Source organism: Kogia breviceps, chromosome X, assembly GCF_026419965.1.
Source record: "Kogia breviceps isolate mKogBre1 chromosome X, mKogBre1 haplotype 1, whole genome shotgun sequence".
In the NCBI taxonomy this organism is placed as follows: Eukaryota; Metazoa; Chordata; class Mammalia; order Artiodactyla; family Physeteridae; genus Kogia; species Kogia breviceps.
In genome coordinates this window covers 101,726,257-101,753,315 of record NC_081330.1, presented here as the reverse complement: position 1 = coordinate 101,753,315, position 27,059 = coordinate 101,726,257, and the positions used below count along the sequence as shown (strand labels likewise).

General features: G+C 46.3%; 1 protein-coding gene across 2 annotated transcripts in view; it reads right to left on the bottom strand.

Annotated features, from left to right (window-relative positions):
- Positions 1–27,059, bottom strand: part of SRPX (sushi repeat containing protein X-linked) — a 110,611-nt gene that overhangs the window by 34,970 nt on the left and 48,582 nt on the right. For both annotated transcript variants that reach the window (XM_059049887.2, XM_059049886.2), the window contains 6 exons: positions 25,030–25,221; positions 22,918–23,094; positions 10,860–10,986; positions 7,734–7,855; positions 6,836–7,015; positions 5,231–5,364 (listed from right to left, as the gene is read on the bottom strand). In XM_059049887.2, coding sequence (XP_058905870.1) covers positions 5,231–5,364; positions 6,836–7,015; positions 7,734–7,855; positions 10,860–10,986; positions 22,918–23,094; positions 25,030–25,221 — 932 coding nt within the window. The remainder of the gene's footprint in view (positions 1–5,230; positions 5,365–6,835; positions 7,016–7,733; positions 7,856–10,859; positions 10,987–22,917; positions 23,095–25,029; positions 25,222–27,059) is intronic.

The following is a 27,059-nucleotide window of genomic DNA, read 5'->3' as shown; positions in this document are numbered from 1 at the left end:
ACTAACCAAGGAAAAAAGAACTCAAATCAACAAAATTATACATGACAAAGAAGACATTACAACTGATACAACAGAAATACAAAGTTCATAAGAAGCTATTATGAACAGCTCTACACCAGTAAACTGGACAACCTAGAAGAAGTGGAAAAATTCTTAGAAACATACAAACTATCAAGAGTGAATCATGAAGGAAAAGAAAGTCTGAATACACCAATTACTAGTAAGGTGATGAAATCAGTAATCAAAAATCTCCCAGTGAAGAAAAGCCCAGGACTGGATAGCTTCACTAGTGAATTTTGCCAAACATTTAAAGAAGAATTAACACTAATCCTCAAACTCTGCCAAAAAAAATAGAAAAGGAGAAACACTTCCAAACTCATTTTATGAGGTCAGCATTACCCTGACACCAATGCCAGAAAAGGACACTATCAGAAAAATACAGATCCATAACCCTGATTAATATAGAAGCAAAAACTCTCAAAATACTAGCAAGCTGAATTCAACAGCATATTAAAAGGATAATTCAGCATGACCAAGTGGAATTATACTTAGGATGCAAGGACAGCTCAACATACACAAATCAATGTGATACATCAGATTAATAGAATGAAAAACATCATCTCAATATATGGAGAAAAAGCATTTGACAAAATACAACTTCTGTTCATGATTTTAAAAAACTCTGGTAGAGAAAGAAGGTACCTCCCACAGCTTACATCATACTCGGTGGTGAAAAGCCAAAAGATTCTAATGGCATTTTTACATAAGTAGGGAAAAAAAGAACAATCCTAAAGTTTGTATAGAACCACAAAAGACCCCTAAATAACCTAGCCATCCTTAGAGAATAGAACAAAGCAGGAGGCCTCACACCTTCTGATTTCAAGCTATAGTATAAAGCTATGGTAATTCCAACAGTATGGTACTGGCCTAAAAACAAAAAAGAAATCAAATGGAACAGAATTGAGAGCCAAGAAATAAACCCAAGCATATACAGTCAACTAATATTTGACAAAAGAGCCAGGAATATTCAATGGAGAAAAGACAGTCTCTTTAATAATTGGTGCTGAAAAAACTGGATATTCACACATAAAAAATTGAAAAAAAGCCCCTATCTTATACTACTTATAAAAAGGAACTTGAAGTGGATTAGAGACTTAAATGTAAGATCTGAAACCATGAAATTCCTAGATGAAAAAACAGGAAAAAGAGCTCCTTGATATAGGTCTTGGCAATGATTTTTGGATATGACACCTTAAGCACTAGCAACAAAATGAAGAAAACAAACAAGTGGGATTACATCAAACTAAGACACTTCTGCACAGTAAAAGAAACTATCAATATGTGAAAAGACAACCTACAAAATGGGGGGAAAGTTGCAAACCATTTATCTGATAAGAGGTTAATATCCCAAATATCTAAAGAACTCATACAACTCAATAGCAAATAAATACATACTCTAAGTTAAAAGTGGGCAAAAGACCTTAACAGACATTTCTCCAAAGAAGATATATGAAAGGCCAACAGATACATGAAAAGATGCTCAACATCACTAGTCATTAGAAAAATGCAAATCAAAATCATGAGGTATCACCTCATGCCTATTAGGATAGCCATCGTCAAAAACACACGTAACAGTCAGCACTGCTGCTCTACATGAATGGCGCTTGTGTACTGTTGGTGGGAATGTAAATTGGTGCAGACACAACAGTATGGAGGGTGCTCAGAAAATTAAAAATACAACTACCATATGATCCCGCAATTCCACTGCTGGGTATTTATCCACAGAAAAACACTAACTTGAAAAGATATAAGCACCCCCATGTTCTCTGCAGCATTATTTACAATAGCCAAGCTATGCAAACAACCTCAATGTCCACTGATGGAGGAATGGATGAGGAACATGTGATAGGTAGAATGGAATATTATATAGCCACAAAAAAGTGAAATCTTGCCATCTGCAACATGGATGGACCTTGAGGGCATTATGTTAAGTGAAGTAAAAGAGGAAAAGGTAAATATCATATGATCTCTCTTATGTGTAGAATCTTAAAATAAAAAAAGAAAAACACTGGGCTTCCCTGGTGGCACAGTGGTTGAGAGTCTGCCTGCCGATGCAGGGGACACGGGTTCATGCCCCGGTCCGGGAAGATCCCACATGCCGCGGAGCGGCTGGGCCCGTGAGCCATGGCCGCTGAGCCTGTGCGTCCGGAGCCTGTGCTCCTCAACGGGAGAGGCCACAACAGTGAGAGGCCCGCGTACCACAAAAAAAAAAAAACAAAAAAGAAAAACACTGAGCTCATGGATATAGAGAACAGACTGGTGTTTTCCTGAGGTGGGGGCTGGGGGTTGGGCAAAAATGGGTGAAGAGGGTCAAAAGGGACAATTTCCAGTGATAAAATGAAAACATTATGGGGATGCAATATACAGCTTGGTGACTCTAGTTAATAATACTGTACTGTATATTTGAAAGTAGCTAGGGGAGTGGATCCTGAAAGTTCTCATCACAAGAAAAAAAATTTTTGCCACTAGGTATGGTGATGGATGTTAAATGGACTACTGTGGTGATCGTTTTGCAATATATACAAGTATTGAATCGTTATGTTGTACACCTGAAACTAATGTTATATGTCAATCATACCTCAATTTTTTAAAAAAGAAAATGTTCCAGCCCCCAGAGCTGGCCCTTGGCAAGAGCCTGGAAATGTGACCCACTCAACCATATGCCAGGAAGTCTCATCAGGAGTGCCAATGGCAGTAAGGGAACAAAAAAGTAATTGAAGATGAATATGACTAAATGGGAAAAGAAATTTTAAACTGCTGAATTCTTAGAACACCAAGTTTTTATTACAGTTCCACTGAAATATCTCTGGGGTGACAGAATTGGTAGACAAGTTAGAAAAGGTAGAAATATACATTTTTATTATTCTAACTGAATCACATAAGCCAATCAAACCTTTCCTTGAAGGCTCTGCTTAAAATGCCAATGTAAATATGTTGGGGGGGGGGTCACATATAAACACCTTGATAGCAAAAATCTTATCCAACTAGTTGATTAGTAATTTAGCAAGTACCTGAAGGAATGGGATAGACTAGGGCAGGGGTCAGCCAACATTTTCTGTAAAGGGCCAGATAGTAAAGATTTGAGGTTTCATGGGGCTGGATGGTCTCTGTCCTAACTACTCAACAGTGCCTTTGTGGTGCTAAAGCAGCCATAGAGAATGCACAAACGAATAAGGCTTGGCTGTGTTTCAATAAAAGTTTACTTACAAAAGCCATAGTTTGCCAAATAGAGAAAAAGCAAGTTGTCTGGCTTTTTCATTTTTCCATGGAACTAAGAAGTGGTCAGGGGACTTCCCTGGTGGCACAGTGGTTGGGAATCCGCCTGCCAATGCAGGGGACACGGGTTAGATCCCTGGGCCAGGAAGATCCCACATGCCGCAGAGCAACTAAGCCCGTGCATCACAAGTAGTGAGCCTGCGCTCTAGAGCCCTCGAGCCACAACTGCTGAAGCCCATGTACCCTAGAGCCCATGCACCACAACTACTGAGCCCACGCATTGCAACTACTGAATCCCACATGCTCTAGGGCCCGCGTGCCACAACTACTGAGCCTGCATGCCGCAACTACTGAAGCCCGCGTGCCTAAAGCCCATGCTCCACAAGAAGAGAAGCTACCACAATGAGAAGCCCGTGCACTGCAACAAAGAGTAGCCCCCGCTCGCCACAACTAGAGAAAAGCCCGCATGCAGCAACGAAATTCCAATGCAGCCAAAATATAAAAAAAAAAAGGAGAGGGAAAGAAGAGGTCAGGAAACTATGGTTGTGAAATAGAGCCTGCAAGGCCAATTTCCCACACAATGGAGTGGTGCGGGCTTGTGCTAACCAAAGAGCAACTCCCTAGCTGGGATGAGGCAACTCAAGGTGGAGGTCAGGTGGCAGGGATTGGGGGTTAAAGACGAGATGAATTGGGTCCCTATCAAAGGAGCCCAAAATGTTTTATATGGCTCTTCAGAGTTCATGGGAAGTCCAAGTACATGGGGAGAATAAATAAAGATTTATCAGTATTCATTGTCTTAATGCTGAAATGAGAAGTTAAATTGTAGCCTTTGGGGCTTCCCTGGTGGCGCAGTGGTTGAGAGTCCGCCTGCCGATGCAGGGGACACGGGTTCGTGCCCCGGTCCAGGAAGGTCCCACATGCCGCCGAGCGGCTGGGCCCGTGATCCATGGCCGCTGGGCCTGCGCGTCCGGAGCCTGTGCTCCGCAACGGCAGAGGCCACAACGGTGAGAGGCCTGAATTGTAGCCTTTGATTAAACCAAGATTGTCCTAAAAACCTAGTTCTATTCACTGTAATACATGAATGAAACATTCCTCCAAAACTGTGCAGCACCGTGTCCATGACCCAGCATAACATCCTACCTCTTTAGCATTCAATCAGACTGGCCACTCTTACTGACAACACGCTTCAGGACAGAAATCAAACAAGTTCTAATTCAATCCTTTCAGTTTCTAGCTTGTTTGGTTTTTTCCCCCAAAGACACTGGTTGCCTCATTCTGTAAGCTACAAAACTTACACAGCTAAAAAGGGCACATTCCCTAGAAAAGCGCCCCCCAACAAACTTTGAAGTTCTTAGGAATCACCTGAAGGTCTTGGTAAAATGTAGTTTCTGATCCAGCAGGTCTGGGATGGGGATCGAGAATTTGCATTTCTTACAAGCTCCCAGGTCATACGGATGCCGCTGGTCCACAGGGCACACTTGGAGAACCGCTTCTCTAAAGGATGGTTTTCCCTCTCTGAGGAGCTCTGTGAGAGCTGGGGAAGCTCCCTGCAGCGGGATGTGGGGCCTGAGGGCTCCTAGACCCTTCTCATCCCTTGAGCCAGCCTTTAGGGCCAACAACTGCTTGATCGCCTCCCTCGCAGGCATATCCTGGATGGGTTCAGCAAAGACAATTTGTTCTTTGGCTGAACCTGGACAGCATGTCAATTAGGCTTATTAGTGAAGACAACCAAACCTCATTAGTTGGAAAACGATTGGGTTAGCTCTGGGGAGTCGATGTTAATTAGGTTATACCCCAGAACCAGAAATGAATGGTGGGAGTTCTGAAGTGCCAATTCCTGAAGCTCACGGGAAACGGATTAGGCACTGAATCTGGCCTTTGCTTTTCACGAAATGACTGGGCCCTTCCTGTTCAGAGGTCTCCCTCCCGCCTCGGCCCTGCTGCAAGGACTCACCTGCAGCATCCCCAGCTGCAGCCGGTAGAGGAGGTTTCGGGCTGTGGGTGTGGACACGATGAACAGTCTTCTTTTCTCATAAAACTGATCCAGAAGCGCAGCTGCCGTCCTGACGCCGACATTGACATTCATGGCTGTAATCAGAAATGGCCAGACAGGTCATAAACTCTCTACTGGTTCTGGCTCAACGCAGCCTGTGATGAGACAGAACCATATGTGTAAGAAGTCAACCCTGAGATAAAGATTCAACTAGAAATATTAGTTTATTTGGGAGGTGGTCCCAGGGAGCGCTGGGTTGGGGAGTGGGGAAGTGTGTTAGTTTCCTCTCGCTGCTACCACTCGTCACCACAAACCCAGTGGCTTAACAAACAAACATTCTCTTACAATCCTGGCGGTCTGAAGTTTGGGACGGGCTTCACTGGGGTAAAGTCAAGGTTGTTGGCTCGTAGCCTCTCCCCCACCTTCAAAGCCGGCAGCATAGCGTCTTCCAGCCTCTCTCCTCTCTGACCTCTGCTTCCCTCATCTTTTATCTCTGACTCTGAGAGCACTTCTGCCTCCCTCTTATAAGGACGCTTGTGATTCTATTGAGCCCACCTGGATAATCCACGCTCTTCTCCCCATCTCAAAATCCTTAACTTAATTACATCTTCAAAGTCCCTTCTGTTACTAAGGTAATATATTCACAGGTTCTGGGGATGAGGATATGGGTATTTTTGCTAGGCCTGGGGGGTGGGCATCCCTCTCCTGCCTCAGGAAATGAGACAGGGAAGGAAAGAGGAATGTTCTTTGTACTTTGATGTATGAAATTGAAGAGCCTCAGGCATTTAGCTGATGATGTATGTGCCTGTGTCTCTCTGCCTCTGTCTCTCAGCTAACTCAGAATGGCTGGGATTAAAGGGAAAGCATAAAGATGAGAAAGTACCAGGAAACGAGAAAACAGTGAAGTATAGAAATAAAAGACATGACTGGAATTTTCTGGCTAGTCCAAATTTCACACTATGATCACTACCCAGCCCAATTTTTGTGCCTCAGTAATAACAGCTGACAGGTATTGAGAGTTTACCCTGTGCCAGGCCCTGCTCAATTCCACTGTTGAATAGATGACCTCATTTAATAGTTACAACCACTCCAGGAGTGGGCAAAGTATTATCCTCCTCATTTGACATTAGGAGGAAAGATTCCAAATGCCCAAGGTCTGCGGGACTTTCCAGCCAGTGATGCAAAGCAGGCATTCTATCATCTGTGCGCAGTAGTGTACTGGCTTTGTAAAAAAGATTCTTACATTTGTAGAAGGGAGGAACAAGGATACAGACTGTGCTGATTCATAATGCCGCTGATTCATAATGGGCTCTGGGCTCCTACCTCCAGCTCCCTCCTTACAGGACATGAGAGAGAAATCAGAAGATAGGCAGAGGCACAGGAGGAGGGCAGGTGAGGTGGGCTGCCCAGGGACTCCAGGACTGTTTTTACCCATCAGACGAAGAGGGCTGACACCGAACCTTTCACGGTATATAGAACGAAGGCCTCCCTCCTCCCTGTACTGGAAATCTGGGCCAAAGGGTCTTCAGGGTCTGCTGCTGGCTGGAGAGAGGGCTGCCCTCGTACCTGCACAGGTGGGCTCTGTGCCAGACCAGGCCAGGTTGGACTGACACACTCGGGCAGGGCTCCCCTGGAGCTCGTAGCCTCCGATGCAGGAGAATTCACAGGTGGCCCCGTAATTATCGCCATCGCTGGAGCACTTCATGTAGCCGTTCTCCGGGGCGTTGAGTTTGCCGCAGCGTCTGACTGTGTGGGACACAAGCCCAGAGGGGGCTCAGTGCTGGGCTCCCCACCACAAAGTAACCAGGGAAGGGGAGGGTTCAGAAGCACCAGAAAATGAGCGAGGGGGCAGGCACAGCTCTCTGGCCAGTGGGTGGGCCTTGGGATGGTCACTGTTCATACTAACGAGACCACTGAGATGAACTGATTTAGCCTCCTGTGTTCTAGATGAGGAGGTTGAACTCAGAAGAATAAGGAGGAAGGATGGTTAGTAAGTAACTGCCCACTGAGGCATAAAATAAACCTTTTTCCAGGTAGACCAAAAGTTCTAGAACACCAAGAACATGGTCTCCTGGTGACCCCAGCTGGGGTGGGGGTGGGGTTCTCCTAACCTCCTTCATATCAATAGAAGGACTTACAGGCTTCAGCTGGTCACCGAAGCCCAGGGGTGGAAAAGTTATTGAATGATACTCTTCTGGGAGAGCCAGCTGTGGGCTCACGTGAGACAAAGTTACTGTTCTCTCAGACTCCTCCAATGATCTGCCAGCGCTGGACCTCATCCGGATTGGAATTGTGAAATTCAGGCATTAAGATGGCACCCTTCCCCTAGCCTCATGATCAGAGGCTAATCCAGAGCTGGCAAGTCTCCCTCTGGCAGTGGGCACTCACAGAGGGTTCTTGCTTAAGGCTCTGTTTCCCTTTGTTCTTATAAAGAGAGAAAAAAGCCAAGAACCAGTCATCTTACCTCTTACTTTAACTCGAAATTTGCAAATGCCCTTGTTCTCAGCTCTGTCATACACTGTGTATTGGATCTTGTGGTCTCCTTCCGGAAAATGTGAGCCTGGGGGTAGGCCTTTTAGAATAACACTTAAAGGGGGGAACAAAATCAGAAACACCAAAGATGATCATTGTAGGCCTAACAACAACTGGGCCATGATGAGCGTAATGATCAAAGAGGACCATCACGGGCATTTGTTGAGTACCCATTCTGCCCAAGATACAGAGACTCCAAGGGACAGCCATTCGACCAGTTTTACTACTTTAATTCTCGAAGAATAGAATTTCCTGAGCTTTACTCTGTTTGGGAAGAACGGTTTGAGACCAGAAAAATGGAAGTCCCCAATTCCTGGGAAGTTCAGATTTATTTTTCTCGTTGGAATGTAGAACAGAGGATGGGGGATGCCCAGAACCCAGGGCCCAACTCTTCCTTCCTTTGTTCCAAGGGGGACCTGCATTGCCTCCCTGCTGGGAGAATGAGGGAATTTTCTGTGAGGAAAATCATTTGAGAGGGTAGTCCAAGCACTCATTGGCAATTTGGGCCTGCAGGGGGCGCTAGAACTTTCTCTGCTTTTTCTATCTGGGTGGAGGAGACCTTTCCTGAGCAAAAGGCAAGTTCACTGTGATTCTTTGGTGATCCTAATAATAATAATAACTTAAGTTATTATTATTATTAAGTTATTATTATTATTGTTCTTTGCACGTACATAAACCTTACACATATCAGGCATGGTTCTAGGCATTTTACATATATTCGTTTATTTAATCCTCACAACAACCCCATGAGGTAGGCATTATTATCCCCATTTCACAGATGAGGAAACTGAGGCACCAAAAGATCAAGGAACTTGCCCAAGGTCACACAGCAAGGGTGACTCCTGCATCTTTCTTCTTGGTTGTCTGATAAGAACATCAGTAGGTACAACATGATCAAATGCCAGGTTTTGTTTGTTTTTCAATAGATAATTTCCCTTCTCTCTGTACTTCTTAGAAATAATGAGAATATTGGCTAATAACAGGCATGTGAAATTATCACTGTCACCATTGAGGAGAACCTTCCACATAGGTGGACAAGGTAGCTGTTTACTTGTAAAAGGGTGAAGTGAGGGGTGTTAGGAAAGTGCCAGAAATCCCACCATTAGAGAGACGTGTCACTTTGAACCTTAGATGCTTTAAGGTCCTCAAGAAGCACAATTTAAAAGCAGATAAACCTGAAAGGAATCAGACTTCCAATATGAGTGGCTGCTCACCTCTTGGAGACACTCTTTCATCTGTGACATGCAAATAACAGTCATAAGGAGTAACTAAGGGAGCTCACAGGAAGCACTTGTCTCAGTGCCCGACACTAGAGCCTTCCCTCCTAGAAGGGGACTATATAACAGGAGCTTCCAAAACACACGGGGAAGAGAAATGTCAGAGAAGCAAGGAGGCCAAGCAAGAGCTGCAAAGGGGACAAGACGGCCTTCTCTGAACTCCTCATTCTGCCCAAGGAAGCATCCTGCTCCACGACTCCGCCGGCTCTGAGCTGTAGAGCTCAGGAAGCCGACAGCTGCTCTGAACAGAGGCATCAGGGCTACTAAGACGCGCCTTCAAAATGTCACATTACTAACCATAACACACAGGTTACCCACAGAAATGCCAGGGTGAATATCCTTGCTTGATAGAGTCATCTGATGACCCGATACTGTGTGTTTATTATACCAGATTTCAATAGCAATCACAGTTGTGAAAAAAAATCTAAGAACCTATTATGGGCTAGGGCTTAGCCAGGCATTGTGCTGGGTCCCAAAAGAGTCAATGATAGTTAAAACCCAATCCCTGATTCTATCAACTGTGATTTATTTTTTCATCCCAATTGCCTAAAGTTTCTCCTTAGGGGTTTGTGACATGTGTATACAACAGCAAATAAATAATTTTCTTAATACTCAAAGTTTATCTTTGAGGAGTCACAAGGGGAAACATAACAAATATGATCTAAGCTAGATGGTGCACAGGGAGATAATTATCAGGCTGTAGGAACAAAATGTCCTACTAGGAGTGAGAGACTCGGGCTCTTCCCAGTAGAAGATGTTCTGTTATGGCTAATAATTGCTTAAAAACATTTCCTCTTGCCCAGCCTGGGTTGATAGGATTCTAGAAAGTCTTTCCCTGCTGTATGGCTCACCAGGGGGTAAGTCAGAGGTATTCTTTGCCCACAGATGGAAACTCGGTAAGGAGGTCTAGCAGGACCATGAACTTTAAGGCATGGATGTGAACGTGCTGACATGAAGTAGTGGCCTTCAGGAAAGGTGGGGGCCCAGCAAATAGCTGCAGGGGCACAGGCCCATATGCTAGATTAGAACAACATGTGGCTGAACTTCACCGAAGGGAACCACCCATTTTTAAAAACATTTGGGATGTATTTCCAACTACACATGCAGTTGGTCCTGGAGAATGGGGGTAGGGAAGAAGGCAGAAGACCCCGTCTCTTTTTTTATAAGCTGCTTCTTTAAGTGTTTAATGTGGTTGCAAGTTTTAAAAAATAAAAATCAAATGTTTTGAAAGAAGCAGGTGCCAAAACACAAGGGATAGAAAAGTTCTGCACTCAACCACACTCGCAGAGCACAAGGGGGGCAACATCGGGCTCCACCTGGGAGACACAGAGGTTCCCAGGGAGGCGGTGGCTTAGGAAGGCCTGGGGGGGCCCCTGGCAGGCAATGGGGGTGAGTCTATCCCTGAATTTACCAGTTGGCTTCCTCTTCCTCCTTCCGTGTCTTCTCCTCCCTTCTCCCCACCACCCCGTCGTCTTACTTCCTTTCTTTCCTTCAACAGATATTTACTGAGTACCGACTATGTGCTAGGCATGGTTCTGGGCATTAGGGATATGGCAGCGAACATACTGTAGTGGAGACAGGCAATAAACAAATACTAAAGTGAAAAATATAGTATGTCGGACAGTGAAGAAAAATAAAGAAATGAATGAGGAATGGCTGAAAGAGTGCTGTACTGAGTCTGAAAGCATAAACTGACCAGCATAGATACACTTCCTCACTCTGGGTAGTGAATGTCTCACATAAAAGAGGCAGCATCATTCCAGCTGCCAAGTTGCACTTACTCAGTGAGAATGCCATCTGCTGTGTCTCTTCCCTCAGGGGTCTCCCAGGACACCCGGACTGTCAATTTATTGGGTTCCGCAATGCGTTCCTTCACACTTGGGCACTTGATTCTAGGAGGTTCTATATCTGCAAACAGAACCAGAATCTTCTCACCATCAGCAGGAAATATCTCATCAACCTGGGGTTCAACACCTAGCATTTGACACGCCCAAAGGTCTAGGTGCTCCCCACTTTTGAAGGGTTTCTTCACCCCTCTGTATTTCTCTTCCCTCCCTTCATCTTGCCCCTTCTTGCCTGCTGAGTTTTAAAGATTGAGTACTCACCCGTGCATGGCTAAACCTGCAATCAGCTGGCCTTGCTAGGTGTCTCGTGGGGTAATTTATTAGCTACAGCAACTTCTTCCCCAGGCTTCCAAACTCTGCCTGCTGACTTGGCAATATGGCAGTCAACTAGAAGTCATTCAGCCATTGTGAGTCCCTCCTGCCTTAAAGACAGCTTCATAGGAGACTAGAGAAAGGTGCCTTAGGTATCATCTAGTTCCATTCAATTCAAGGCAACAAATCTTTAGTGAGTACCTGCCTTCCCCAAGGCATCATTTCAACTGCTGGGTTTGGGCGGGCACAAAGGCAAAAGAACCATGTACTTCTCAGAGAGTCTACAGTCTGTTGGGGGATTATGTTACCATATGTAAAATATGACACGAGGTATAAAATGACACTGCCCCAGGCTACATAAAAGTAAATGCTATGAGGACTTCCCTGGTGGCGCAGTGGTTAAGAATCCGCCTGCCAATGCAGGGGACACGGGTTCCAGCCCTGGTCGGGGAAGATCCCACATGCCGCAAAGCAACTAAGCCCGTGCGCCACAACTACTGAAGCCCGCGCGCCTAGAGCCCGCGAGCCACAACTACTGAAGCCCGCGCGCCTAGAGCCCGTGCTCCGCAACAAGAGAAGCCAACGCAATGAGAAGCCCTCGCACCGCAATGAAAAGTAGCCCCCGCTCACCGCAACTAGAGAAAGCCCGCGCGCAGCAATGAAGACCCAACGCAGCCAAAAATAAATAAATAAATTTCTTTATTTACTTATTTTTTAAAAAGTAAATGCTATGGAGGCTTAAAAGAATTACCCAATGCTCTCATTTTACAGATCTGGAAACGGAGGCTCAGAGAGTGATTTATTTAAGCCCAGGCATGTAAATAATGATAATGTGAATTATAACCCAAATTAGAGCACTTACCCCTGGAACCAGCGCTCTCTCTCCTGGCTGTGTCTATTCCTAACATACTCCTCAATATCTTAAACAATGATCTGTCTGGGTCCATTCTCCCCTCCAACTGCCACTGGACCACACCCATGGTTTTGTATTTCGGGACAGTTTTACCTTGGTTCTGATCCTCCAAAGACCTCCCAAAGTTCCCCAAATAGTTTCTCTACCTGGTAATAGAATTTCTGCCCCCTCACTATCAAGGATGGGTTGATAATGAGGGCTAGAAATACATGAGATGTCAATTTCTTCCTCCGTTAGATTTCATCTTATTATAGCTTTTAAAGTGAAATCAGAAGAAGGGGGAATTCAAACTTTGGCAAATTCTACTTGATGATTCTGAATAGGTAGAGAATGTATTTAAAGAAGGCAGAGTAAATTAACAACATGTAGATTTGCATTGCTTTACATGTCAGGTGGTAATTATTTACATGCTGCTACTGCAGCCTGAATGAAAATGAAATGTCGTTCGATTCTAAATTACAAACATCTTTGAGAGACTAAATGCACCAAGTAAAGTCTTCATATACTTTCTCCTGTGTCTTGTCCAATAGCTTCTCATTTTATTCAGGGTAAGAAATTGTGAATAATTTGTTAAACAATTTTCACACAATGGAGTGTGAATTTACAGCCCTAATACACTAATCCTAAATTGAATAGCTATCATATTTTATTGAATCTAAGTCACTATCAATTGTGAGAAGCATCCTAACTTCAGGGCTAGTAAAATGTGAAAAAAAAAAATGCTTCTTCGGGCTTCCCTGGTGGCACAGTGGTTGGGAGCCCGCCTGCCGATGCAGGGGACGTGGGTTCGTGCTCCGGTCCGGGAAGATCCCACGTGCCGCGGAACGGCTGGGCCCGTGAGCCATGGCCACTGAGCCTGCGCGTCCGGAGCCTGTGCTCCGCAACGGGAGAGGCCACAACAGTGAGAGGCCCGCATACAGAAAAAAAAAAAAAAAATGCTTCTTAGAATTGATAAAGTTTATAAGTGTGATGGTGCAATGGAAGCTGCCTCAAATACATTAGAGGTGTCTATTTTCAGTTGATAAGTTTTTAAAAATAATCCCCCTTTTTCTGGTTTTACTATGATAGTTAATAGAAGACATACTTTACAATTCAGATGAACATTTCACAGCTTTGGGTGAATCAGGAAGACAAGTATAAAATACCTGCCCCCTGCTGGCCAAATACAGTTGGCAACCTCATAAAAGAAAGCATATTTATTTTTAAAAAATTTAAAGCCAAAAGGGAGGGGCTGAGGAGATAGATTTCAATGTAAAATTACTTAGTGTTACCAGATTTTCTTGGAATGACGTTGTCAGAGGGAAGAGATACTCTTACCCTCTGTGTCATGTAAACTAAACAGCTGGATGATAGGCTGGGTTGTTTTCCCAATAAACTTGACATATTGACACTGAGCAAACACCACTCCAAATTAGGTTATCTGGGTAAAGAGTCTCAGAGCTTCTGAAAGCCAGCTTCTGACAGCTAACAATGATCTGTTGAAACTGGCCTAATTTTTCAGAAGTGGTGTTCTTCCAAGCCAGAAACAAGAAGAAATAAAGCACTAAAAATAATAGCTAATATTTACTGAATCCTCCTACCTGTCCACCCCAGGCCAAGTACTGTCCCTGCATTATTTCACTGAATTCTCGCCACCACCTACTAGACTAAGTACTGTTATTATCATCCCCGTTTATAGACTGGGAAGCATCTCCTCTCTTTTGGAATTTCTTTGTGGTCTGAGATTCTAAGACATGATCGCATATTTTTCAATTATTTTAATCAGCCGAACACTTCTGTAGGTCTGTCTGCTGCTGACCTAGTGTTTTCCTCCATCCTCTGCACACACATTCTTTCAGTGTCATGGCCTCTCTTTCAGCTCAAGAGACCAGCTGGCCTGCCCTTCCACAGATGCTCCAGAACTGAAGCCTATTATTATACAGCCATGGCCATCATTGCTTTTTCTAAGTTATTATAAATTTCCATGAATGAAATAAATGAAGTTACTATAGAAACATAATCATGATTCCCTGTTGAGTCAGGATGCCCACAGAGCCAGTTATTGTGTGGCAACTGTGCAACTCTCGTGAAAAGCCTGGCCTCTGCCCCACTCACTGGAGACATCTGACAAACTGTCTCCCTCCTCTGTGCTCTAGTTTCTTCTCTGCATCTAAAAATATCAGAAACAAATATATTGCACTGTATCAACTACTGTTTATCTGAGAAGCTAAACTATATACCTGGGAATATTGAACACGTCTAACCAGGTAGGTGGTAGGTAGTGGAAATAAGAAAGAGGGTGAAAAGGGCAACGTTCTGGCCAACAGATAACGAGGGGAAAAAACCCTTTAAACTAAGGTTATAAATTAACTGCATCCTAAAATGTTTGCTTAAATAATGTTTTCCAGTGGAGACCTGTGTTTGAACATGACTGTTAGAGGTATGAAGAATAGGCGCTTCAGAACATAACAGTGGGCTTCCCTGGTGGCGCAGTGGTTGAGAGTCCGCCTGCCGACGCAGGGGACGCGGGTTCGTGCTCCGGTCCGGGAAGAGCCCACATGCTGCGGAGCAGGCTGGGCCCGTGAGCCATGGCCGCTGAGCCGCGTCTGGAGCCTGTGCTCGGGAACGCGAGAGGCCCGTGGCACGGCAAAAAAAAAAAAAAAAAAAAAAAAGAACATAACAGTAACATGTGCCTGGGACTGCCTGACCTGGGGTGGGGGTGCGCGTTCTTCACTCCCTCCACCTCATTCTAAGGCAAGGTGGTATTCTTATCTCAAGAATGTAAAGGATCATCACAGCTGCTCACAGCAAACAGACTCCATTTAATGCTCCTTTCCTCTCCGATGTCCTCCATAACTCATTCCAACTGGATTTACATTTGCGAACTATCGTATACATTTTCTTTATTAAATACAACTGATTATTGCAATGAGAACCTCGATTTTTCTACAAATCGTTTCTAGAAATTCTTTCACATATATGGTATATGATTTTTGGTTGAATTTTAAATTTTATTTTATTGAGGTATAGTTGATTTACACCAACTGGCTTTTTTTTTTTTTTTTTTTTTTTTTTGCGATATGCGGGCCTCTCACTGTTGTGGCCTCTCGCGTTGCGAAGCACAGGCTCCGGACGCGCAGGCCTAGCGGCCATGGCTCACGGGCTTAGTTGCTCCGCGGCATGTGGGATCTTCCCGGACCGGGGCACGAACCCGTGTCTCCTGCATCGGCAGGCGGATTCTCAACCACTGCGCCACCAGGGAAGCCCACCAACTGGCTTTTTAACTAATCTTTTTCTCCCTTCTTTTCTCCCTTGATCTTTTACACCAACTTCCTCTCAATCTGTACAGTCGATGTGGCAGAGACTGGTGGTTGTTCACCTGCTCTCCCATCCCCCTTCTTCTTTCAGCACAAAAGAAGTTTCCCTGGGCCTGTGGCCCTCCAGAATAAAGACTATATTTCCCAGGCTTGTCTGAAGTTAGGTGTGGCCATGGGATGGCTTCCACCAGAGGGTCATCAGAAGAACTGATGTGCTTTTCAAAAAGTATGTGTGGCCACCCCCCACCCCCGCCTTCCACCCTGGTTTGAATGTCCATGAGGTGGGGAGCCGGAACAGCATCTTCGACTGTGGGATGAAAGCTGCAAGTTGAGGATGGAAGAAGAAATGAGAAGGAGTTTGGGTCTAGGACACCGCCCCGGACAAACATTTATACGAGAACGGAACTTCTATCTTGTTTAAGGCATTATGACTTTGGCCTTGTTAACAGTACCTGAACTGGGATATAAGCAATCACACCTTTTTTTTTTTTTTTTCAAAATTTGGTATGGCATCTTCCAAAATGTATTTCACTAATGATTTCTAAGCTCTGATTTCTAACAAAGGATACTCTGGTGAATTTCCTGCAAAGATGGCCACCCATAATCCCCTTATACACCTGCAGCTCCTCCTAGCAAGAGGTGGGGTCTGTTTCTCCTCCCTCTGAATCTGTGCCAGGCTTGTGACTTGCTTTGACTGATAGAATACAGGGAAAGTGACCCTACGCCAGTCCCAGGGGTAGGGCCTTAAAGAGTCTGGCACCTTCTCCTGTTCGCTATCTCAGAAGCCAGCTGCCATCTAAGGAAGTCCAATTATCTGACTAGAGAGGCCATGTGGAGAAAGTGAGAAATTATGAAGGAAGAGAGAAAGAGACTCAGTCAAATGCCAGCCAGTACAGCTGCCTCTGAGTGAGATGCCAGACATGGGAGTGAAGCCATCTTGGATCCTCCAGCCCCAATCAGGCACTTCAGCCATCACTATGTGGAACGGAGGTGAGCCCCCGAGCCCTGCTGAAATTCCCCATCCAAACAACTGACCACACAAAACTTAGTGGTTTCAAACAACCATGTTATTCTTCACGGTTGTTTGGATGGGGAATTTCGGCAGGTTGGTGATGGAGGAAGGAGGCGGTCATTTCCTGGGGCACAGGAAGAAAAGGACTGACAGAGGCAGAACAAACCCGGACACGGAAAACTTGCCCCATTGCTTGCTTCCCCCAGCTAGAGAGTAATCCTTGCGGATGTCTCTGGAATGTGGTTCCATTTCTTTGGCACCATGAGATATTAGAAAACTTTCCCCAATGGACAGAAGAGTCAAGAAGAGAAGCAAAGAACTCCACAATTAGAAGTCACTATCATGAGAAGCAAGATACCAAACTAAAAATTGCAACTTGTTGCAGAGCTGAAACTAGCTTCCTGAAAGTTTGCAAGAAAATGTGTATTTGTCAACCCAGGAAAAATTCAGTATGATTTAAGAGCATCTACAACAATGCACTGACACATTTATTCTTAGCCCCATGATATCTGTATCCTGAACTGAATCTCTGGAAATAATACCATTCAGCCCAGCAAACTTCCTTGTGGGTCATTGGGTCAACCCAGCTGTCAGATGATTGGGAAGCCAGAAATGTATTCCATCAATTTGCATATCTAAAATCAGAGAGTTTTTTTTTTTTTATTCCAGACTTCCATTTGTGTTAACTCTCCAACTATTCTATTCTGTAGGAAATATAAAACAAGCAAAGAGTTATTCTAAAAACCAAGTTGGGGGCTTCTCTGGTGGTGCAGTGGTTGAGAGTCCGCCTGCTGATGCAGGGGACATGGGTTCGTGTCCCGGTCCGGGAAGATCCCACGAGCCGCGGAGCGGCTGGGCCCGTGAGCCATGGCCACTGAGCCTGCGCGTCCGGAGCCTGTGCTCCGCAACGGGAGAGGCCACAACAGTGAGAGGCCCGCGTACCGCAAAAAAATAAATAAATAAAATAAAAAATAAAAAAATAAAAACCAAGTTGGTTTGGTTTGTATGTGGACCTTTGTTAAAAAAACGAAATGGGGCTCCCTGCATGTCCAAAGATACCTGCTCAGTTTTCATTGCCCATGGATTTTAAACTTACTTGAATTTTGGTCTCTTTCTCTTTTGGCCTAGGAAAAACTGTTGGTCTAAAAGAGAGATCGTGTGTCTACTCAAAATCTGATCTCTAGGGCTTCCCTGGTGGCGCAGTGGTTGAGAGTCCGCCTGACAATGCAGGGGACGCGGGTTCGTGCCCCGGTCTGGGAAGATGCCACATGCCGCGGAGCGGCTGGGCCCGTGAGCCATGGCCGCTGAGCCTGCGCGTCCGGAGCCTGTGCTCCGCAACCGGAGAGGCCACAACAGTGAGAGGCCCACGTACCGAAAGAAAAAAAAAAAAAAATCTGGTCTCTAGGATGAGGCCTTGTAATTCTAACTGTCCATTGTTCTATCTAAATGCCAATGTAACCGAAATGAACTAAAAATGGAAAAAAAGAAAAAAAAATCCCCCCAAACAATAGTTATTACATTCTCTGGTTTATTTTTTTTTATATCAATGGAAGTTGCGGCTCTCTAAATATTTCACCCTCCTGCAATTTGCAGTATGTTGTTTCTCCCACACTGACTGATTTCTATCTATATCTGTTTCTGAAATAACCATGGATTTGAACCCACTGCCACAGTGTGGGCTGCATAAGAGAATGAATTTTAACTTGCGGTCCTTTCAAATTAGCCAGACCATAGAGTGAAAAGTTAAAAGACCACCACCTCAGAGTAAAAAGTAAGCCCAGTGTTCTCTCTTCCCTCCAGATCTGGAGGAGAACTGAGACGATCTCCTCAGCACTCAGTACAGCTGTGGCCCAGAGGCACTGTTCAAGGCTGTGTGGAAATCTGGGAAATGCTTGGCCACCATGTGTCAGCTCCTAAACTAGGCTGAGGCTCTGAGTTGTGCTCAAGGACCCCTGAGCCTTGCCAACACACAAACAAAGCCATTAAATGAATTTAATAATACATTTAAAGCCAAAAGTGTCCATGACATCCCTGCAGTAAAATTCACTGGGGACAAGCTCGCAAAATCTAAGAAAGAATTGCCTGATTGCTTTGTCCATTTCTCTCTTTTTCCTGGGAGCTCTTTGCTCTCTTGTGGCTCACGGGTCCCCTTTTCACCATTACTCCACCCTTACTACGTGCACAAATTCCCCTTCCCTCAAAGATGCCTGAACCTTGCCCTGGCCCTCTCTAGGATAAATGCCCTGAAACTGGGGTTCATTTCTTCGTTCTTTCTCTCTCCCTCTGGGGAGGTTCCAGGCCCATCTGGTCTGGCTTAAGGCATGCTTGTTGCTTTTTGAGAATAATCAGCATTTTCTTTCCACTGTTGCACATAATCTGGACATCTGAACAGTGTGATCCCTAGAAGATTCTGCCAAAGCTTGCTCAGCATGAAGATTTGTATCTCCTCCCATCCCATCACCTCGGGCCCTTCCAATGTGAGGAAAGAGAGAGTCCAAAATGGGGGGGAGGGGTTGTTTTGAAGAGCTAGCTTGCACATACCAAGTCATAGGGGAGAGAGTGAAAGCAACATCTGTGAGGGCCTCTTCTGACCTGAACATCTGGCCTCAAGTCATGTCCTTCCAAAGGAGCATGTCAAGTGCTCACAGCCTGAGTGCTATCCTACCTGCACTGGCTGTGCAGGACTGCTCTGCGTTCTTCTCCTTGCGGAGAACTCTACAGTGATTCATGGGGAGATGTCTAAGACCTCAGAAAATGGTTGCTGTGCCAAAGATTCTGTTGGTGCTCAGTTTTTCTAGCATCTCCCTTTTACTGCCTGCACTAAAAGTCACGAAATGACATTTCTTGGACTCTTTCTGCCAGCTGGGTACCAGCTAGGTTTGCCAATGGGAGGCACTCTCATGAGAATAGAAGGCAGGAAGAAGATGGAAGCCATTATGCTTCTGGTAGGGGCCTCAGTGAGGGCTTCCTGGGCTCCTCACTTCATTCTCATCCATGATGGTGTCACGTACAGACATGTCAACATCAGCGTGAGCTTTGGATTAGGGGTAACACTACCAGGCCACTTTTGCTCCCCCAGCCCTTGGTTGCTATGGATTTCGGCTGGAACTAATCCCTCGTAACAATGTTTTTCCTCTTTTGCTCCTCCAGCTCTTCCTATGTTTTTGTAACCAATGCCCCTTATTAAATTCCCCTCTGCTGGAAATACCTAAAATGGTTTCTGTCTTCCCAGTGACTGATCAATTCAAACTCCTACCTAAATCCTAGAAAAAGAGAAGCTCGGAATAAATCTGAGTCAGTTATCTGAGTAATTATTTGGACCTGGTGCTCTTGTCAGATGGATACAAGGTAAGGTCCAGGCTGTGACTCTGATGTAGAAGGTTTTTGCTCGCATTGGTAGGGAACCACTGACCAAAACTGCCTGCCTTGGCCAGGCCCAATGACAATGGCTTGCCTGAGTTGTCTCACAGCAGGAGGTCCCAAAGAACGCAGTGCTGCTGCTGAAAACTAACCAGGAGAATTCGGGAGGGGCCAAAAGGAGGGAGGACAAGACATGCCAGCCCATAGTATGTTTGTAAAACTAAACTGGGGACTTCCCTGGTGGCACAGTGCTTAGGAACCCATCTGCCAATGTAGGGGACATGGGTTTGAGCCCTGGTCCGGGAAGATCCCACATGCCGCCGAGCAACTAAGCCCGTGAGCCACAACGACTGAGCCTGTGCTCTAGAGCCCAGGAGCCACAACTACTGAGCCCACGTGCCACAGCTACGGAAGTCCTCGATCCTAGAGCCCCTGCTCCACAACAAGAGAGGCCACTGCAATGAGAAGCCCGCACACCGCAATGAAGAGTAGCCCCCGCTCGCCGCAACTAGAGAAAGCCCACGCGCAGCAACGAAGACCCAAACGCAGCCAAAAATAAAAAAAAATAAAATAAACTAACCTGGCAGAATTTGGGAGGGGCCGAAAGGAGGAGGGAGGAGATGATACGTCCTGCCCTAACCTCCCAGAAACCCTCACGCTGAAATCCATCTTGGCTGAGAGATGCGTGCGCCACCAGGAAGGACCCTGAGTCAAACCAAGCAAAATGACTGGCCAGAGACAACCCGGAAAGCTAACATCACCACCATAAAACCCGAGGCTGCGAGCCACGTGGCAGAGCAGTTCTCCTGGGTTCCTTTACCCCACTGCTCTCCACCCGGGCGCCCCTTCCCAAGAAAGTCTTTTGCTTTGTCAGCACGTGTGTCTCCTCGGACAACTCATTTCCGAGTGTTAGACAAGAGCCCACGCTCGGGCCCCGGAAGGGGTCCCCCTTCCTGCAACAATGTCTTGGCCAGGTCCCCCGGCTATAGCTCATTAACCACATAACTGCAGAGTAAGAACGGCTGATGCTGCCAAGGGATACGGTGGACAGTGGTACCATCATGAACACACCCTGGGGACCAAGGCCAGAGGAGTTGTTGTACAACCGCCCCCAGAGGGTAGCATCCAGTTTCAGTCTCATTCCTGAAGTATCTGCTCCAGGCTCTGAGCAGTCAGGAAGGAGTCCTTGGGGTAAAGCACATGGACAGACTGCGCTGCACGACTCTCTGGAGGATGAGCAGACCCAAGCAGGGTAGGAGCCAGGCTCCTGTGGCCAGTGGCCTTGGCACCTCGGTGCCAGAGCTGCCTCTGGCTTCAGGGACTTTGAACCTGAAAGCCTGGAGACATAGGCTTGGCTCTACACAACATCAAGCAAGTCAGGTGACCTCTCAGGCCTCATCCGTAGGTGGGGGATTGGACTAGAATGTTCTGCTGGGGTGGGTCCTGGCAGCTCTAACAGTTTATGAGTAAACAGTCTCCTGGGACAGTGGTTTTCAACTACTTGGGAGAATTTTGGAAAAATACCAGGGCCCCAGATATTCAGATTTAAATGGCAGCCAGAGTTGAAAACCACTGTCCCAGAGCAGTCTGCCTCAGTGTTTAAAGGACATAGGAATCCCCTGGGAATCTTCTTAAAATGTGGGTTTTGATCTGCCAGCTTCAGATGGGTCCCAAGATTCTCCATTTCCAACAGGCTTCCTGCTGGTGCTGAAACTGCTGGGCACTATTTTGAGTAAAAAGGCACTAAAGTTCTTCGCAAATTTGATCTTCTAAGGCAGGTTCTCAACCTTTAGAGCATCAGAATCCAGCAATCCTGCAGGGCCGGAAATCTGCATTTCTGATGTTGCTGTTTCTGATCAGGGGACCATACTCTGAGAGCCACTGCTCTCAGACAAGGGTCCTGGATCCTGGCTGCACATGAAAACCACCTGGGAAGCTTTTATAATGCCACTCGCCTCCTCCAGCTGTCCCACATCAGGCTAATTGAATCAGAATCTCTAGGGTAGGACCAAGGCATCGCTAGGTTCTAAAAGATACTCAGGTGATTCTAATAAGTGGCGGGGGTGGGGAGAAGGGACCCACTGCCCCTAGATGGGTGATTCTCAAGGAGTGGGGGGGGAGTGATTTTTCTCCTTCCTCTCCTCCTCTCTCCAGGGGACATTTGACAATGTCTGAAGACATTTTTGGTTGTCACAAGTGGGAGTTGGGGGGAGATGTTACTGGCATCTAGTGGGTAAAAGCCAAGGCTCTGCTAAGCATCCTAGAGTGCAAAAGACAGGACCCCAGGACGAATAATTATCTGACCCCAGATGTCCATTGTTCCAAGATTCAGATACCTTGCCCTAGAGGATCCCAGGCTACACCCCAGATCTACTGAATCAGAAGCTGCATTTTTACCAAGTTTCCCAGGTGATTCCCAAGTTGGAGAAGCACTGCCTTAGATCAGCGGCTCTCTCTTTAAGCACTTCGAAATGCCCTCAAAGGCTCATTAAAGCACCAAGTGCTGGGCCCCATCCCCAGAGTTTCAGATTCAGCAGGTCTGGGGTGGAGCCCTGAATTTGCATTTGTAAAGATTTCCAGCTCCCGGAACCACAACTAAGAACTAAGAACTACTATTTGCCCAAAAAATCCAGACTAAGGTAAAATAGCCAAATCCCTCCCAGTTTACAAACTGAGTGTTTGCTGACTACCGGAGTCGATAACAATGGAACTACGTCTGCCGGCTGAAAGACACAGAGATGCTCTCTGCAGGAATGTTCGGCCAATGTCAAAAACTCTGCTCAGTGCTACAGGGCAGATCCCTGAACTAAAGCAGCGAGATTACCCCGTACCTTTGCCAGCCTCCAGCTGCCTCCATCGCAATCCAAGAGAGAGACAAAAGTCAGAGGAAAGCCATGAGCTGTGAAGTCAACTCTAGCGTAGAGACTGAGGCTAGGTATGCGCTGAGCCAGAGAAACAGGGACGAAGAGAACCACTGGAAGCAAAACTGGGTGCTTGTGCTTTACATCCGGGACATGGATGCTTCCTTAAAAATCCACTGTACGGACACTCCCTGCTCCTCCCAAAGCAGGCGCCTCCTGAGGGCTGGTGATATTCTCTTACCAACACAGGAGGCTGGTCGGCCACTCCATGCCTTGTTGTCCATACACGTGACTGTCTGCTCCCCTTTCAACGTGTATCCTGGCGAGCAATAGTACTCACACCGGGAGTTAAAGTAGGCACCGTCGACGCACTTAAACCCTCCATTTGCCGGCATGGCAAGGGTAGGACATCGCTTTTCTGAAAAGGAGAAAACCAGAGGTTCAGTATTACTTAGATTTTGTTCATGGAGTTTCAGAGTCCAGAAACTCTGAAAGCATAGGGTGAAGTTAATTGGAATATAACTGATAGAAGTAGAGAAATGATAGATAGTGTAACCGAGCAGGACCCTATGGGCCCTTCCCGGGGCAGACCTCTCCCCCATACCCTCTGCTGTAGCTCCTCTCTGAAGACCCAGATAATAGCATCTGATGCATATTCCCTGAGTTTTTCAGGTGCTAAAACCACCACCAAATGTTAGAAATTAACTACTTGATCATAAGCACGTAGCCCCCAGACCTTCTGGCGCCTAGAATGTTAACCTCCTTTTCCTCACCATCAGCCAATCAGAGAATTGTGTACAAGCTGATCACGTACTCTGCAACCCCCCCTCCCTCACCTGGCCTTTAAAAATGCTGTGCTGAACCCTTTCAAGGAGTTGGTGGGGCGGTGGGTTTGGGCTCGAGCCACTCGCTCTCCTTGCTTGGTCCTGCAATAACCTTTCTCTGCTCCAAACTCCGATGTTTCCATTTGTTTGGCGTCACTGTGCATCAGGCACATGAACTTGCATTTGGTAACAATGGTTGCATGTCACACAGAAGGGACACAAAGTTTTACACAAGACTAGCTTGGGTTGGCATCCCAGCTAAACCACGGTCTTATGCTGGGCTCCTCAGAAATAGACGCTGAGGCCAGGATTTGTGTGCAAGTGATTAAGAAAGTGCTCCCAGGGGAGACCAGTGAAGGGTGGGGGAAGCAGGACGGGGGAGGGGAGGAAGCCGGGCAAGGTAGCAACTCAGGCAAAGTCAGCCTCAACCTGATTCCGAAGGGGAGCTCTGGAGCCTGAGTCAGCCCTGCCTCCAGGCAGGGCAGCTGGGCTTTCATAATCCTTTACCAGTCAGTACTGAGCAGCTACAGGCTGCCCATGGGGAATGCTCTCCCTGTCAGAACGAAGAAAGCAGTCCTCTGAAGACGCAGAGCCTCTTCTTCCTTGGTAGAAGATCAACCGAGGTGCAAGTCATTAAGAGCAAAGGGCCCACAAGCTGGGGGATGGACACACAGAACTGGTAGCAGGGAATCCAGGGACATATGGGGGAAGCACTGAAAGTGTTCACTATAGTCACCCAGAGGCGTAGTCTGCCTAGACTGGATCACAGGGCTGCAGACCCCAACCTCAGTTTCCCAACAATAAAGTAATGGCACCCATATCAAAAGCATTGTTGCAAAAACTGCATATATGTGAAATGCTTGGCACACAACAGGCGCTCCATCATGATAGATTTTTTGAACAGAAATGGCATTTAAAATGCACTTCAACGATGCCGTGTCACTTGCAGTTTCCCAAATGAGATGATGACTTTCCAGGAAGCTAAAAGTCAGCCCCTGAAATGTGCTTCCAACCTTCTCCCCTGAGGCACAGCGCCTTTCATGGAATAAGCATCCTTCCGCGGTAATTCTCTCCCTGCCTCCGCAAGTTCTACTCCTTGGAAGGACGCTTGTGTCTACTACCAGGAGTCCATGGCAGAGCACCATTCTTATACTTCTGTCGGTTTTACACGTCTGTCTCTAATGCTATTCTGTGGGACCCCTGATGGCAGATGACCCTTGATGGCAGACTGTGTCTTTACCTGTGTGTCTTGTTTGTTTTTCAATCCCCAAACCCTTTGTAGGGGCCAGCACTTTGCTAAACAGACCTCTGTTCTCTCCCCCTTTCCAAACAGCTGATCGCACCACTCTGTCTGAAATGTGTCATCTTACTTCCGCCATATCTTAGGAATGAACGCATGGCTTCTGTTCACAAGGAGAGTTTTTCTCATCAAAGACCACAAAGCATTCAGTAAAAATCCCTGATCTCAGAGCAAAAGAACTTTGGCCCCGAATGGCCCCAAGGCCCCAACATGGGGCCGGGCTACTCACGCTTGCAGATGACCTTGTCCGACCACCGTTTGTTTGACTGGCAGATCAGCTGGGAAGAGCCATGCAGCTCGTAGCCCTTCTGGCAGCGAATGTCACACCTGGTTCCCAGGGCTGTTTTGTAGTATCCTCCCTGAGGGGCCCTGCAGTACACATCCCCGTACTTCACCTTGATGGGGGAGCACCACGGGGTGTCTATAGGTAGCAGAAACAAAGGAGAGGAGAAATAGCAAGTGACATCTTCAGAAAATGTGTCTCTTCACTCTCGAAGTCCCTGGCTGGCTGCATTCCAGATTTTGGACCTCCAAATAGTGCCCCATGTCTTTTAAGTCGTCTCTGGGTGGGGAGATTATGATCATGGGACTAGGTGTCAGACATATACGAATACGGGTCCAGGTTCCTCCATTAGTAGCTGTGTGATCTTGGACAAGTTACTTAACCTCTCTGAGGTTACTTAATACCTCTACCTATGTCACAGGACTCTTACAAGTCCTCTTACAAGGACTGAAAAAAAAATGCATATCAAGCGTCTAGCACAGTGCCTAGCACATACTAATGGTTCAATGAATGTTTGTTCTTTTGAATATTTCCCTTAACTAGATACATAATTCCCTTCAGAGCAACTGTTACCGTTGTGAACCTTAACCCCAGCCATCCATACAGAGTGGCAGGGGAGTCAATAATTGGTTAATTTAGATTTTTTCCCAAGTCTGTATCATATTCACTGTAAAAGCATTTAATACGATCTTAATGAATGTGAACGAAGCAACAATTTCCAGGGTTTTGCCACAGGATATAATTTGGGCTTAACGTCACAGAACAATTTCTCCCCATTGGGAAGCTACCTCCTCTTTCAGATGTCCCCAGTTAAGCCCCATTTAGGTAAGAGATGACACCCTTCTCCAATGGCAAAGTTCCAGGGTGTTTTGATTTTGGTCTCGTAGTTGCCCAGAGCACAGCTTAGGATGACAACACTATTAAATCAGAACCTCTCCCCTGGGCCTTTGGAAGGTGTCGCTGAGGGTCATAAAATTAGTAGGGCAAGACTAGCTCCTCGAAAGTTGCCACAGTGACCACCGCACAGTCAATGGGGACCAGAGACTAGCTCCCTCAAGCCTGTCAGGCTCTCCATGCCTTGAACAGGAGCCTCCTCCCTAGGGCTGCCAGCTCCTCCCTCCACCCCAGCACCTGAGCAGACAGTGAGTGAAGTTCGTGCGCCATCATGTGGCCAAGAAGGAGGAAATCCCCTGTTTGACTTTGCCAGGAATTCGCTTCTGATAATGTGTTTCTGGCTGCTTCTCAGCCATGAAAACCAACAGTTCTGTCCAGGTCTCGTGCATGGACTGTTTTATGGGGTTTTTTTGTTTTTTACTTATGTGCTTTGACATCTCCTTTGCCTAATATTTTCATCATATAATGTTCTGCAGACAGCTGCAAATGGGTGCTACCGTTGGGACTCAAGCAGTATTTCCTGGACTTTCTGGGGAGAAGTAATGCCCCACGCTTAGTCTACAGCTGATTAAGTTTGATCTCTTGGATTCAGTCTTGCAAGAGCTTACGCTAGGCTTCCAGGCCTTCCTTGAACAAAGTTTCCTTCCTCTTGGGTTTATACATCTAGTCTGTATATGCTAACTTTTTTTTTTTTTTTTTTGCAGTACGTGGCCCTCTCACTGTTGTGGCCTCTCCCGTTGCGGAGGCTCCAGACGCGCAGGCTCAGCGGCTATGGCTCACGGGCCCAGCAGCTCCGCGGCATGTGGGATCCTCCCGGACCAGGGCACGAACCCGTGTCCCCTGCATCGGCAGGTGGACTCCCAACCACTGCGCCACCAGGGAAGCCCTGTATATGCTAACATTTTTAAATGAGAAAAATCTGGACCCTGAAGTAAAGTACAAAACAGCATACATATCTCCATTATTTTCCTCTAAGTATAAAAGATTTTTTTAAAAATTAATTTATTTATTTATTTTTGGCTGCGTTGGGTCTTCGTTGCTGCGCGTGGACTTTCTCTAGTTGCGGCGAGCGGGGGCTACTC